The sequence below is a fragment of the Pezoporus occidentalis genome, unplaced genomic scaffold (assembly GCF_034315485.1).
Source record: "Pezoporus occidentalis ecotype Australia unplaced genomic scaffold, CSIRO_AGI_Poc_V1 ctg223, whole genome shotgun sequence".
Classification (NCBI taxonomy): Eukaryota; Metazoa; Chordata; class Aves; order Psittaciformes; family Psittacidae; genus Pezoporus; species Pezoporus occidentalis.
Genome location: NW_026914106.1, coordinates 215658 through 230375, shown reverse-complemented (window position 1 = coordinate 230375; position 14718 = coordinate 215658). Strand labels below are relative to the sequence as shown.

The 14718-nt window shown below is 62.1% G+C and overlaps 1 protein-coding gene across 1 annotated transcript; it reads right to left on the bottom strand.

Annotated features, from left to right (window-relative positions):
• Window positions 1-594: 594 nt before the first annotated feature.
• Window positions 595-13015, bottom strand: COL9A2 (collagen type IX alpha 2 chain). Its single transcript, XM_062620690.1, has 32 exons — window positions 12588-13015; window positions 10705-10779; window positions 9882-9917; window positions 9726-9788; window positions 9037-9090; window positions 8709-8744; window positions 8483-8506; window positions 8289-8342; window positions 7928-7981; window positions 7704-7751; window positions 7386-7442; window positions 6898-6951; window positions 6548-6601; window positions 5886-5939; window positions 5653-5706; window positions 5511-5564; window positions 5308-5361; window positions 5041-5094; window positions 4645-4698; window positions 4461-4505; window positions 4302-4355; window positions 3929-3982; window positions 3795-3848; window positions 3481-3552; window positions 3363-3398; window positions 3110-3154; window positions 2911-2943; window positions 2459-2605; window positions 1672-1726; window positions 1404-1592; window positions 1157-1234; window positions 595-922 (listed from the first exon to the last, which is right to left on the bottom strand). The coding sequence occupies exons 1-32, from the start codon at window positions 12657-12659 to the stop codon at window positions 717-719; spliced, it is 2073 nt and encodes a 690-aa protein (XP_062476674.1). The 5' UTR covers window positions 12660-13015; the 3' UTR covers window positions 595-716.
• Window positions 13016-14718: the final 1703 nt, after the last annotated feature.

Below are 14718 nucleotides of genomic sequence, written 5' to 3'. Positions count from 1 at the left end.
GTCCCCAGGGATGGGAATGAGCAATTGAGACACCCAACGAGGGGCTTGAAACAACAGGAAAACCAGCTTCAGCCCTCAAATAATACCCCCCCACCAGCGTAGCCTTGGTTTGATTGAAAGGACTCAACGCGTCATTTCAGTTCATTAACAATCCATCCCAGTTTTATTGTCCAGTTGTACAAAGTTGGTGGTTTTCTCTTCACAGTTACAAAATAATCCTATTTTACAAAGATTTACAGCTCTGCGAGTGCCCTGCGGGGACAAGGCTGGTTCGGGTGAGTCTCTTAAATAATCAAACCACAATGTTTTGTTTAACAAAGAAAAGAATGGGGGGGGAAGGAGCAGGCAACGAGCCGGTGCAGCACCGAGCAGGACAGGACAGAACAGAACAGTGAGAGGGGTTGTAGAAAAGCCAATTTATTTCTCTGGGAAGGGGCACGGGGAACGGAGGACGGGCAGAGGGGGCGGTTAACGGAGCCCGTTGGTGCGGACGGACGCGGGGTGCCCTCTCGTTCCTCCTCCCTGTCCCCCCCGGACCTGCTCCAGGTAAACTCCCGGGGCTGCGGCTCCCCTCCGGCGCGGCCCCGACCCCGACCCCAGCGCTCCCGCAGCCGGGCCGGGCAGGGGCCGTCCCTACGGGTCCGCAGTGTCCCGGTCGCCGCCGCCAGCCCCGGCGCGGGTTTGCTGCCCAGGTCCGTCACGGCGCCGGTGGCTCCTCAGTACGCGGGGCCCTTGACGGCGCCCGGCTCTGCCATGCGCGCACCCGCGTAGGCCGAGGCCCCGAGGCAGGCGGCCGGCTCGCAGAACCCGGGCAGCCCGGTGGGGCCGGGCAGGCCCGGCCGGCCCGCGAGGCCCGGGGAGCCCGGCGCGCCCCGCTCGCCCGGCCTCCCATCCACAGCGTGGCCCGGGCTGCCGGGGGGACCTGCAACGGGAGCGGCCGTCGGCGCGCTGCGAGCCCGGGGCAGAGGGAAGCGAGAGCAGGGGGTGCGCGGGCGTCGGGCGGGGAGCGGGGGCTGCTCCAGGCGGGGGACGTGGGGGATGGACCCGTTTGCAGGGATGGGGCAGGGAATCCCGAGGCAGCGGCTGCCAGCGCCCTGCTGAAGGGGCACAAGGGGCGCTGCTGCCCGCCCTGTCCGAGCGGGGCGCAGGGGCTTACCTGGGATGCCTGGGGGGCCCGGCATGCCTGGGTGGCCGCGGCCAGCTTCTCCCCGCTCCCCCTTCTCGCCTCGCTTCCCTGCGGGAAAGAAAGAGGAAGGGAAGGGCTGGAGCTGCGGCAGGAAACACGGACCTGGCAGGGGAAGGGGCTGCCCCTGCGCCGGGACTGAACTGGCGCACGAGGGCGGCAGGAGCCCCGCGGGGGATTTCTGCCCGGCACGGTGTGGGTATGGCCACCCGCCACCTACCTTTAGGTCCTATGTTGCCGATCTGCCCAGCAGCACCCAGGATGCCGGGGACACCTCGAGGTCCCATGGGTCCGTGTGGACCCTGCTCACCGGGTGGCCCCGGAGGACCAGGAGGCCCGGGGGGTCCCATGGCACCCACTCCTCCCAGGGCAGCTCTCTTGGCGCTGACAGCCACCTCTGCCAGCTGCTCTGTAGGGCAGAGAGAGGCCGATGTGGGGCGGGATGGGGCGGCAGCACCCAGCTGGCAGTGCCCCTCTCACCCCCTCACCTTGCAGCATCTTCAGGACCACGTCGATGATGTGCTGGTCCCCAGCATCCCGGCCCTGCCAGCAGCGAGAAGAGGCACATGCCATAGAGGAAGTTCGCTCCTGTCACCATCTGTACCCACAAAGCTGGTGCCATCCCGGTCCACAACACCTCCCTGCACCCAATGGTGTTCCCACCCTTCTTTACTTTCCGTTTGGTCCCAGTGCATGTGCTCCAGCCTCAGCTCATGGTGCAGCTTGCTCATGGTGTCAACTTTCTGCAGCCCCATTTTGCAAGTCTAAAATGAGGCTTATACAGAAAAATTCCATCCCCCAGCACCTCAGCACCCTCCCAGGGAAGAGCTTCTGCCTAAGAGCTCATCTCAGTCTCCCCTCCGGCAGGTTAAAGCCATTCCCCTTGTCCAAAGCCCCTCTCCAGGTTCTTTTTAATCCCCTTTAGGTGCTGGGCTCAGTCCTCAGCCCTCCTGGGCTGCTCATGGAACAGCTCTGCTCCTGACCAGAACAGCAGTTTCCCAGAGGAACAAGTTAGTAAGGAAGGGTCGGGGCAGTTCCCCTGCAGGTCGGTGGCAGCACGGCACTGTGGGGTAGGTAAGGAGGGGCTGGTTGTGTGTACTGTGGTACCAGAGTATTGGGGTACCGGGGTACTGTGTGTACTGGGGTACCTGGATGCTGGGGTACTGTGTGTACTGGGGTACTGTGTGCACTGTTTGCTGCAGTCCTGGGGTACTGTGTGTACTGCAGTACTGGGGTACCTGGATACTGAGGTACTGTGTGTACTGGGGTACTCACCGCCACTCCGCGCTGGCCGGGCATCCCGGGCACCCCGCGCTCCCCGACGAGTCCTCGTGGCCCGGGGGGTCCCGGGTAGCCCTGGGCACCGGGGGCACCAGCGTCCCCTGTGGGGCCGGGGAAGCCCAGCTCGCCCTGGATGCCTTGCTGCAGGGGGGATGGAGAGAGGTATCAGGAGCTGAGCCCGGCCCTGTGCCAAGACCCTGAACGCTCCCAGCATCAACCAGCGCAGCCGGGATCTGGCCCCGGGCAGGGTCTGAACTTGAATCCAGGGCTGAACGCGGTTACTGAAGCCCGTCTCCAGAGCAAATACTTCCTCAGGCCACCAGTGTGCAGCATGCACCAGCTCCGTGGATCACTGCTGCCTTCATCAGGAGGATCTTCTCCACTGAGGGTCCCGCAGAGCCACCCAGCAGGAAGGTACAGGTTAGTCCCAAGTCCCCATCTCTCACCTGTCCCTTTGGTCCTGGCTCTCCTGATTCTCCCTAGGGACAGAACACAAGGAATGAGATGGGGAGACAGCATGAATTTAGAGACACAGCCTGGGGGAGATATGGGCACCCCATGGAGCACACTGGGGTGCGATGCTGGTGTGTCAGGGGCCATGCTGGGCAGGAGACCCACATCCAGGAACCACCTGTAGGAACCCACCTTCTCTCCCTTCAGCCCTGCAAGTCCATGAACACCAGGATCTCCCTGCAGGAAAGGCAATGGGGAAATGTGAACCTTCACCATCAGCACCCACCTCCTCCGCAGCCGCTTTCATCCCTCCTTCCACCAAGAACTTGATCAGGACACTGGGCTATTGTTGGAGAAAGCTCCTGGTGCTGGTGGGTGCCAGCCCTGCCCAACAGGGTGTCAGTGACACCCCCCCCCACCCCGGGCAGGAGGGTGCTGTACTCACAGTGCTGCCTTTGGGGCCGATTTTCCCTGGGGAGCCCTGGACAAAGGAGAAGGGGGGGTCAATGCAGCGTCCCTGAGCTGGAGCCCAGGGCAGCCCGGCCCCTGCAGTCAGCACTCACTTTGTCTCCTTTGACTCCTGGCAAGCCCTGGGGCCCTGGGATCCCCGGTGGACCCTGCTCGCCCTTTGGCCCCTGGAAGTGAGGGTAACACAGGAAAAAGAGAAAAATGAGTGAAAAGAGGTGGGGGGCAGACCCCCTCTCCCATCAGAGCATCCTTCCCAAGGGAATGAGATGCCTGGGCAGCTCCCCATCCCCTCCAGCAGCTCTGGCTGCCCCACAGCTCCCAACCTGCCCTGAAGCTTCCCATTGAAAGAGACAGTGCACTTGCCACTGTTTCACCTTCCGTTCAATGGGAATTTAAGCCCTTGACTCACCGCTTTCCCCTGCTCCCCAGCGGGACCCACGGGGCCACGTTCTCCACGGTCACCCTGCGGAGAACCAGGAAGGGAATGGAGTCAGGGGCAGCTCCTGGCACTGTCCCCATCCCCACAGTGCCCCAGGGACTCACCTTCACCCCGGGGACACCCGGAGGTCCCTGCTCACCGCGAGGTCCAAGCTCACCCTAGGAGGGAGAAAGAAAAGTCCCAGAGGAGCTGCTGCTCTTGCACATCATCACCTGCCCCTCGTCCTGCCCCAGGGATGTGCTCCTGGCTCCCACTGCACTGCATGGCCAAGGAGGTGCTGGACCAGGGCACTGGGGATGTGGCCCCAGGGGGTTCCCCATGAGGGTACTGCTGTGGGGCAGGGGGAAGAGGAGGGCTGGGGGATAAAGTGCCCAACTCTGCTTTGTTTGACAGCAAATGGGAAAAATAGAACAGGAGAGAGGAGGAGAGAGACCCCAGGCTGTGCCAGGGGGAACACGGTGACATCTCTGTACTTACCATCTGCCCCGGGGCACCGGTGACACCGGGCTGGCCCCGAGCACCCACTTCACCCTGTGAAGGCAGACAGAGGTGGTCAGAGTGCACCATGTAGGGCAAGTGGGGCTGCAGCGTGGGTGCTCCAAGGGGTTTACTCCAGCTCTGCTACCTCAGACCCACCTTGTCTCCTGGGCCCCCTTTGCTTCCCGGCTGGCCTGGCAAGCCCTGTGGAGACAAAGCCAGGATCAAACCCCTTGCAGAGCAATGGGGGCAGCATCCCTGTGGGTGCCAGCACTGTCTGGGCATGGGGGTGGCACCCCACGGTAATGGAGATCTGCCTTGGGTCCCGCGGTCCCCTACTCACAGCTTGTCCCCGGTGTCCCGGTATTCCCGGTTGTCCGGCCTGTCCCGCGCTGCCCTGTGTGGGACACAGGATGTTACTGCATGGCAGAGAAAGGCGCAGCAATGAGGTGTCCGTGGGTGGGACGGGGGCTCCTGGCCGAGGTGGGGCACTGCCCTTGACCCTGTGGGGACGAGGATCCGCTGGCCAGGAGATGCCGCATCAAGGGCTGGGATGCCGCTTGCCATTCCTGTTACTTCTAGCAAGCACTGGTACAAGGGGCAGCAACCTGCTCCAGTGGAAGGTGTCCCTGCCCATGGCAGGGGGCTGGAACTGGATGGGCTTTAAGGTCCTTTCCAGCACAAGCCATTCTATGACTGTGTCCATTGCCCATGGCCAGCGCAGGCCCTGCCATCTCACCTTCACTCCTGGGATACCCGGGGTCCCATCTTTGCCATCGATGCCTGGGAGACCCTGCAAAAGGGGGAGGAGTTGCTGGGTCTGACACCTCCAAGGGGGACTCAAAGGCTTGTGGTGGGGGCAAAAAAGGATGGGAAGGGAAAGGAGAGCTCCAGGCTTGTGCTGAGCCAGGGTGCAAGGACACGGGATAGCCCTGAACAGGACAGAGCTCCCTTTCCTAGGGGTTCAGCCCTAGATGTGGGCACGGGTGCCACCGGCTGTACTTACATTCTCCCCCTTGGGGCCGATGTCTCCCTGGGGGCCCCTGATGCCTCGGCCACCCTAGAGCAGGAGGGAGCAAAGTGTCACTTCAGCCGCCCTCTTGGGGCAGGCGCTGGAGCTGGGAGAGGGAGGAGCTGCTCATCGAGGGACCCTCTCCATGCCAGGGAGAAGGGGCATTGGCATCGCACGGGCTGTGATGGGATACCTACCAGCTCTCCCTTCTCACCAGGGTCCCCGGGTGGTCCCTTGGGGCCTTCCCTACCCTGCAAGGGAGAAAGACGAGGGCTGAGCAGCAAAGTGTGGGGATCCTTGCCTGCCCCACGGCCCCTGGTGACAAGGGAGGGCACTCACCGGCCGCCCGGCCGCGCCGATGGTCCCAACCATCCCCTTGTATCCAGCAGGACCCTGCAAAGAGAGCACAAGGGGATCAATTCCTCCCATCCCAGGCTCGGAGCCCAGTCGGGTCTGATCCCACTGGCCAGACGCAGCATCCAGCTCCCCGAGGTGGCCAAGCAGCATTGGTGATGCTCCTGGGAAGCACGGCCAGGGGAGCTGGGTGCCCTGACCCCGGAGCTGGCACTTACCGCCTCACCCTTGGGTCCTGCCATGCCCGGGTAACCCCTCAAGCCCTGCGGTCCCTGTGGGAAGGAAACAGCAGCCAGTTTAGCTGGGAACGGCCCCAGGAGCAGCCTGGGGGAAGGTGCAATTAGAGCAGAAGCAGTCCTGGAAACCAGCGGGTTTGGAGGTGTTTGAGGTCTTTCAGCCCCCTCATTCCATAGCCCCCCAGCAGGCACCTTTCCAGTTGTCACTTCGATGATGGCAGTGGGACCAAACCGGTGCCACTTCCCCTGCCAAAGCTCTTGGCTTCAAAGCAGTTTTGCCCTTTCCCAGAGCAGAGGGTGCAGGCCATTAATTGCTTTTCCTCTTCAAAGTGCTCAGTGTGAGCAAACAGCTTTAATCCCCGCATCCCTGCAGTGAGCTGGATGAGGTACCCCCGATCAGGAGGGGTAAGGGCTCAGTGTACAGGAGAGATTTATCCCTGGATGTCGAGTTATCCATGTGAATGTGTGCTGACTGTGGGGGCCTCCATTGGGATGTGGCTTTGCCACCCTGCTGGTAGCAGCTCCATGGCTGGGAGGAGGGAGATGGATGGGATGAAGCAGGGGATCCTCAGGACCCCCCCCCCCCCCCCCCATGTCTGGGGCCAAGCACAGACCAAGTAGAGCTGCAAAGAGAAGGATGTTACCGGGGGCCCTGGGACTCCTTGTTCTCCAGAGATACCAACATCACCCTTGGGGCCCTGGCAAGGAATGGAGAAAGGTCAGTGTTGGGGTGCAGCAGGGATACAAACCACCCTGGGCACTCACAGCCCCCTTGACTGGGACCCATTAGGGTGTCCCCATCCAGGAAGACACCATGGGAAGATCACGCTGTCCGCCCTCCATGTCCCAGCCCCGATCTCCCTCCTCCCTCTCCCACCACTTTCCTTCTTTCCCCCTTTCTCTCCCCAGAGCTCCTGCCCTCTGGTCCAGCCCAGCATTCCCAGAGGCAGGCATTCCTGGTTCCTGCTGGGAAGCTGCCAGAGAGGTCTCTCACCTGCCCGCCCTGCCTGCCGGGCTCCCCAAGGGCACCGGGGCGGCCTCTGTGACCCTAAGGATGAAGAGGAAGATCATGAGCATCCCTGGGCAGAGCAGCAGGGTTGAGGCAGCACCTTGATGACCCCATCACCCGGAGCCACGGTGTCCAGGATACCCCACCCTGGGGTGCCCGCTGGTGACATGGTGGGGCTCAGCATCCCACAGCCAAGGGCATGCAGTGGGGATGCTCCCTGGATTTAATGCTCTGGTTTTCCAGCACAGGGAGCTTCATGGCTGGGGCTTTGGCAGGGGCCAAATGAAGGGGCTGGGTGGAACTGGGGAGCTGCAGGGGACCTCTCCCATAGCACCTTTGCTGCAGGGCTCTGTGTGCCTGTCCTTGTGTTCCCAGGGCAGCTCCCGAGCTCCCCATGCCCCAGAGCAGGGCAGGCTCTGCTCAGCACACAGGAGGTCCTTGCTCACTCCCTGGCACCTCCAGGGCTCCCTTACCTTCAGTCCCTGCAGTCCCTGGGGGCCTTTAGGTCCTGGTGGGCAGCTGGTTGGGCACTGGTGGGAAGAAGCAGCACAGTCGGGTTGGGAAAGGCCCCAGAGCTCGCAGAGGGGCGCTGGATGGACGGGCTCCTGCGCCGCAGCCAGGCTGTGCGGTGGCACAGGGGACCCTCCGCTCGCAGCATGGCCTTGGCTGGGGACCCTGCTCCTCCTGCCCCATCAGCCCCGTTACCCCATGCCACTGGTGGCTGCATTTCAGGCCAGGGCTTTCCCAGCAGCCACTACCCTGCGCAGGGACAAGGTAATGGCAGCTCTCACCAAGAAGTCAGCGCTGCCTTCCACTCCTTGGATGTGTCCCGGGGGGCCCTGGAGGGAAGGAGACGGTCAGCACCGCCGGTGTAACAGCAGCGCTGTGCTGCAGCGAATGCTCTGTCTGGACGGAGGGGGCACGGGGAGGTGTGTGCAGAGCCCAGCCCCAGCCCCGGGCCCAGGTGGAAGCTTCTCCCCCTGCAGCCAATGCTGGTGACTGGGGAGGTACTCACGGGTTTCCCTGGAGGGCCTGGGGGGCCCCTCGGGCCGTCGGGTCCGGGGTCACCCTGGGAAAGAACAAGCCCAAGTGAGGAGATGGAGGGGTGGGAGGCAGCAGGTACCGATGGAGAGGGTGATGGAGCACCAGAGACCCGCAGTGGGAACTGGGGCATCCCCTGGCTGTGAGCTGGGAGCAAATGGGTGGCACCAATGGACTTGGCTGCTCCATCACCCTCTATTCCCACTGTAGGATCCCCCTCCCCCACATTACAGGGTCACCCCTGTGTATGCCAGGAGCCCAGCAGTGCAGGGAAGTGGATGCTGATGCCAAGATGGGAGTTTTAAGGTTTTCCTGTGCCCCCTCCTGCCCCCTACCTTGGGTCCCAGTGCTCCAATCTCTCCTGGCAGCCCAACCTGGCCTGGAAGCCCCTTAAAGAGAAGACAGGAGTTCATTGAGTTACAGAGATTGAGAACCGAGCCTCCTGCTGTGGGGTGCTGAGACCTGAGCTCTTCCAGTGCAACTCCAAGCAGATCCCTGTGTGCCCCAGCCCCACACAAGCAGCACTTACCGGTGGTCCTGGCAGTGAAGGACCCTGAAACAAAAAGAAAGAGTTGGTCCAAACCTCCACCCCCCCCAAACCCAGCAGCATCCCTGCCCTGAGCAGGGCAATGCCCACCCTGCCAGCAAGGATGCAGCAGGAGGGCTGGATGCCTGCTCCGCTCCCACCCCACTCATGGTTGCCGGAGCCAGGAGTGGGAGCATCACTGGTGCCCACAGGAGAGGTGGATACTCACGGGGAGCCCCGGTGGCCCTGGAAGTCCGGGCTGGCCCTACAGGGACAAAAGGGGAGAGTCAGGAGGTGAAACAGGAGGGGGTGGCCCTGCCGAGCCCCGCTGCTCCTCTCAGTGCTCCCGAGCTCCACTGCTACCTCAGCGTCCAAAATCCACCCCTCCCCGGACCCAGCCTCAGTGCCCCTTCATTGCCAAATGCTCCATCACCCAGTTCCTGCATCTGTGCATCCCCTCCACAGTGTGGGGCTGGTCCCAGCCCGGCCAAGCCCCACTGGATCCATGGGGAAAGGTGGGAGCCTGGGGCGCAGCCCTGCAGCAGCTCCTCACTCACTTTAACTCCTGGCCCGCCGATGGGTCCTGGCTCCCCTTTGGCTCCCGTCAGGCCCTGCAGGAGGAGAGACAGCGGGAGGTCACTGCAGGCCTCTGCCCCCCAGCCCCTGCTCGTGCTGGGGTTTGGATGCTGGCTTGAGCATCACCCAGGGGCTGATCCCCAGAGAGCCCCCGGCTCGGCTCAGTGTTCAAAGGAGCCCAGCTCTCCCAGGCAGCTCAGCCTGATGAATAATGCATGCTTATAATAACAGTTATTATTCTATTCATTTATTATTGAAGAACAACCAAAACCCCAAAGACTCTGAAACCAAGGGGTGGCTCTGGGGCACGGGATTGCTCCAGGTTTGTTCTGGAGGAAAGGAGAGCTGAACCAGGGCTCAGGGCAGGGAAGGACAAGGAAAAGCCTTTCCATGTTGGGGTGTTGGTGCCGTGCCTTTCCTGGCACGGCTCCTGCCCATGTGGGATGGAGGGGGATGTGCTTCTGGAGCTGGGCAGTGCAGGAGGGAGGCAGCAGCCCTGCCCCAGCTCTGCCTGCATTTCCTGCTGTGACTCAAAAGGTGCTTCCAGCTCCTGCACAAAGGGACTGGGGCTTTTTCTTATATGTGACATAAAAGGATGCTCATGCAGGGAGGAAGAGGAGTTTGCTGAGACCCTGCTGCAACCCAGGGGGTACACGGGGGCTGTACTCACATCGATGCCTGGCTTCCCTGCGGGCCCATCTGGACCAGGGGCTCCAGGCTCCCCCTTGACACCCTTTAAAAGAGAAGAGGCAAGGGGCAGATTGAAAGATGCTCCTCCAGGCAGGGAGAGACCGTCAATGACTTGGGGGGGGGGGGGGATACTCACCAGGGACCCCGGGGCTCCAGCAGAGCCTTTGTCACCCTGGGGAAAGGGATGAAGGTTGTAAAGGGTCTGTTACCCCCCAGAGCCTGACCAGGCAGTGCAGGGGGCTGGGACCCGCATCCCCAATCCCCTTTCCCACACTGGAACCCTCAGCCCAGGAGCCACATCTGGATGGGGCTGGTGTGGAGAGGCGAGGGCTGCGCTGGGTGCAGGGAGGGCTGCGGCTGCTCCGGGTGGAAATAGCACTAAAATAACAGCCTGGGGCAAGAAAGGGCCCTTTCTGCTGCTCACAGATCCCTCTGTTGAGCCTCTGGGCAGGATCTGGAGCCACGGCCCCCTGCCACGGCCCTTGGCCATAGCTCCGCTCTGTGGACACCCAACCTGGGCGTCCTGCTCCCCATCAGCCCCCCAGCTCCAGCTCCTCTATGGACTGAGCCCTTCACCCAGCCCCCCAAGCATCCTCTGCTGCTCACACAGGGGTGCCCTGAGCATCCTGCACCCAAACCTCCCTGCGCTCTGCTCCCAAAAGCCATTCCAGGCCCCGTTTCCAGAGGTGGTCAGGAAGCCACAGGTTGCTGTCCCAGGGAGGTGGATGGAGCCACGGTGCAGGAGCTGGGCTCCCCCATGCCAGTATTGCCACCCAGGCCACCAGCAACACCAGGGATGCTCCATGTGCCCCAGCCCAGGAGCAGCTCAGCGCAAGAACCGCACGGCACCGGCATTCCCTGCCCTCCACAGCGCCTCTGCCTGACACAATGTCCCTCTTTGTGCTGCAGGTCCCCTCCTTCCCTCCCTCCAGCCTGCACAGGTTCCCGGCCGTACTCACATCAACGCCATCCGCTCCCGGCACTCCTGGGGGACCGGGGGGGCCTCGCGGGCCGGGCTCTCCCGGAGGCCCTCGCTAAGGGGAAAAAGGGATGGGACCCCCGTCAGGAAGGATCAGACCGATCCCAGGAGACGCTGGGGTCGGAGGGAGCCCAGTGCGCAGAGCTCGATGGGGACCCATCTCCGGAGAGCTGGGATGGAACGAGCACCCCAAGGCATCCGAGGTGTGCCCCAGCTGCCTGGCTGTGCCCTCAGCAAGGGAACGGATGGAGAACTCCAGGGAATCTGCCCCACAGAGGCACAAGCAGCTCCCCATCCCCTGCCCGGTTTCTATCCCTTCACAGCTCCCTCCTGCCCCAGCAGTGCGGGGTCTCGATGGGGTGATGGCCCCTCTCAGCCCGGGGCTCAGGCCCAGCACTGGGATTTCTAAGATCACCGGTAGGATTTGGGTGCCCTGCTATGGAACCTATGGAACGGGGACCCCGAGCCCCTCCGTGGGCTCCCTCCTGCCTGCTCGGGGCTGGCTCGCTGCCCGCAGCACCGCGCACAAAAGCACCATTCAGCCTGCACAGCCTGGCCCCAGCCCTGAGGTTTGCACAGGACTCCACAGGAGCGGCTTTGCAAAGGAATCTCTGTTATCCTGACGGGGTGTTTGGGGGGGAAGAGACTCCAGTCCCGGAGACCGAATCCTGGTGTTCCTGAAAATGAAACCAGACAGGATGGCTGCGATCCCCCACCTCCTTCCAGGCTCATTTATCTCAGGATGAGGAGTGATGCTGGTTTGTTCATGGAGCCAGGAGAGCCCTGGCTTCACCTTGGGAGCGAGCACCCGGCCCTGGGAGCACCCGTGAATGGCACCTTTGTCCTGCCAGAGGCATTTCCAACTGGATCCTTGTTCCAGGAGCTCCCTTGCTCCTATCAAAGCCCGCTCCTCTGCCCGGACCCTGCCACCACAAGCCCATGGGCATCCCGGGGGGCTGTTAGAGGAAGGGAGCTGCTCCAGCTCTCTGCAGCGATGCTGTCAGTACCCTGTCTGTACCACATCTGTACCACATCTGTGCCGTGACTGTACCACATCTGTGCCGTGTCTGTGCCAGCAGGCAGCTCAGGAGCCACATGGGAATATTATCCCGAAATCTTCCCTAAACACCTGATTTTTGGAGTTGCAAGGCAGGGAGAGTTTTCTCTTGTCGGTGCCATCCCAGGGGAAACCCTGCCTGCCCGCTGGCCCCGAGGGGCAGAGCGACACCTTCTCTTCGTTCCTTTCCAATGCTTTTGCTGCTGCCCCTGGGTGAGTTGGGAGAATCTGCTGGGATCCCCAGTGCTTCCACTGCTGGTGTCCCTCTCGCTGCCCCCCGGCAAGACCCATAGAACCCCAGCACAGCCCTGAGAGGGTCAGATCCCCTCTCAGCCCCCCTCAACCCGGCAAAGCAGAAGTGAATAAGCATTTATCCAGGTGATGGGAGGCACAAGATCGGCGGCTGCTGGGGAGGGGAGCAGCAGAGTCCCCATTGCTGCCCAAGGGGAGAAGAAAACTCAACCGGTCAACTAACAACCCCAAGTGCATCCCAGCCCTGGCCCTGGCCCACAGGGCTGGAGCCAGCTTTCGGCATGGAGAGATCCCAGTTGGGTCAGAGCTGGGGGTCCCGGCTGGGTGCTGCTCCCACCCCCCATAGTGGGTCATTCCTGGAAAAATCAAGGGAAATGCGCTGGGAAAAGAAGCAAAAGTCCCAGCACTGCGAGCGAGCGTCTGTGGCGGGGAGATGGAGACTGTCCCCTTCCATCCCCTCCCTATCCCTTCTCCATCCCCCCCCATCCCTTCTCCGTGCCCTCCCCGTCCCCTATCCCAGCCCGGCGCGGAGCGGGGCCGAGCAAAGAACTCACGATCTGGGCCAAGCAGAGGCAGGCGGCTTGGAGCAGGAGCCAGAGCTGGAGCACGGGGGGGCCGCCGGCCATGGCGGGGCCGCGTCCGGCTGCGCTCAGGTACGGCACCAGCCCCGACTGCACAGCGGACCCCGGCAGGAGGAGGAGGAGGAGCAGGAGCAGGAGCAGGAGGGGCTCATGAATATGGAGCAGTGGGATGAGGGCAGGCGGCAGCCCCGGCCCCCGCCCCTGCTCAGGTGAGCCTGTGGCTGTGCTGTGCTGGACCCCGCTGGAGGGTTTGACACGGTAGAACCGTTGAGTCCTGGAATCATGGAATGGTTTGGGTTGGAAAGGACCTTGAGGTCATCCGGTTCCGACCCCCTGCCGTGGGCAGCAACACCTCACACTGGTAGATGTGAGGATTTGGAGGTGGAGGGTCCGGCAGGATGGTGGTGGAGGGATGGGCACGATGGCAGTGTGGGATTTGACACGGGTGGCACAAAGGGGCTTTTAATGCAGACCAAGGGGCTGGGAGATGAGGGTGACAAGCTGGGGAGCTGCTGGTGGAGCTGCATGGTGAGACTCCAGCCGGGACGGCCGCGTGGGCATCCCCAGGGTGTCCCCTTGATGTCCCCAGTGTGCTGCCCATGCCAGGCCATGGGGCAGTGTGTGTCCAGGGCTGGGGCTGAGGTTACCCCCACTGCCTGTGACTGGATTGGCACTGGGACGAGAGGAGGCAGTGCTGGGGGGGTCACTGGCTGTTCTCTGCAGGCAGGGCATGAGGCTGTGAACATGGGGGAATGGATGCCCCACTCCTCACCAACACCCCCCCCTCCCCCCCCATACACAGCTCCCCACAGCCACCCCCCAGATTCACACACACACCCCCACCAACTCCACGGGAATATGGGAATGATTCATCTCAGTGATTCCTTCCTCCTCCTCCTCATGGAGGGCTTGAAGGCTCCACAATGAGCCACTGAACACTGATTCATTGGTACTGGGGGAGCTCAGTGGCCCCCCAGCAGTGGGCAGGCTGCTGCCTGCACCCCATTGCAGATCAGGGGCAGCAAAATGGGGGTCCACATCCTCCCTATGGGCAGGGGACCATCCCTGCCTATGGACCAGCCAGAACTGGGGATGCACCACTGGGCTAGGATCTCCTCTCCAGTTGTGTCTCCCCATGTCCCAGCCTGGCACTGGGAAGGCCGACAGGCTTCTGCCCTCCCAGAGCCCCTCCTGGAAGCACTTCCACCAAAACCCGGTGTTTTGGGACAAAAACCCTCTCGTTGCCTGGCTGAGAGCTCCTTGTTTTCAGAGCATCTAAATTTGGTTCCTCACCATTTCCCACAGCCATCGGGATATTTCTGCTTGTGCCCGAGGCAGATGCGTCCCAGCGCTGCCACCTGGCCCGGCGCCTTTCTGGGACACGAGTGTCACTTTTGGAGGAATTACGCAATTTGCAGTGTCTCTCAGGTTACTACACAGTGACATATTTCTTGTCTCCCTTTGATGCAATTGCTCATCTGGTTGCAGCTTCTCCTGTATTGCCCCTTCTCTCATTCTCCAATGGGAATACTGGGGTTCAGTTCATCATCTCCATCTTGTCCAAAAGACTCAAGACTTTGTCCCATTAATTTTACTGTGGGATCCAAAAGAGCATTTGCTTTTGGCTTCCTCCTCCTGCTGCCCCCTCCAGGGAGCTGCCAGCCCCGCCCTGCATCCCACAACCCCCTCTAGCCCAGAGCCATCACCCTGTATCTCAAACCATCCCTCTGCATCCCAAACCATCCCCCTGCATCCCAAACCATCACCTGTATCCCAAACCATCCCCTTGCATCCCAAACCATCACCTTGTATCCCAAACCATCACCTGTATCCCAAACCATCCCCCTGCATCCCAAACCATCACCTGTATCCCAAACCATCACCTGTATCCCAAACCATTACCCTGCATCCCAAACCACCCCCCTGCATTCCAAACCACCCCCCTGCATCCCAAACCACCCCCCTGCATCCCAAACCACCCCCCTGCATCCCAAACCACCCCCCTGCATCCCAAACCATCCCCCTGCATCCCAAACCATCCCCCTGCATCCCAAACCACCACCCTGTATCCCAAACCATCACCTGCACCCCACAACCTGCACCC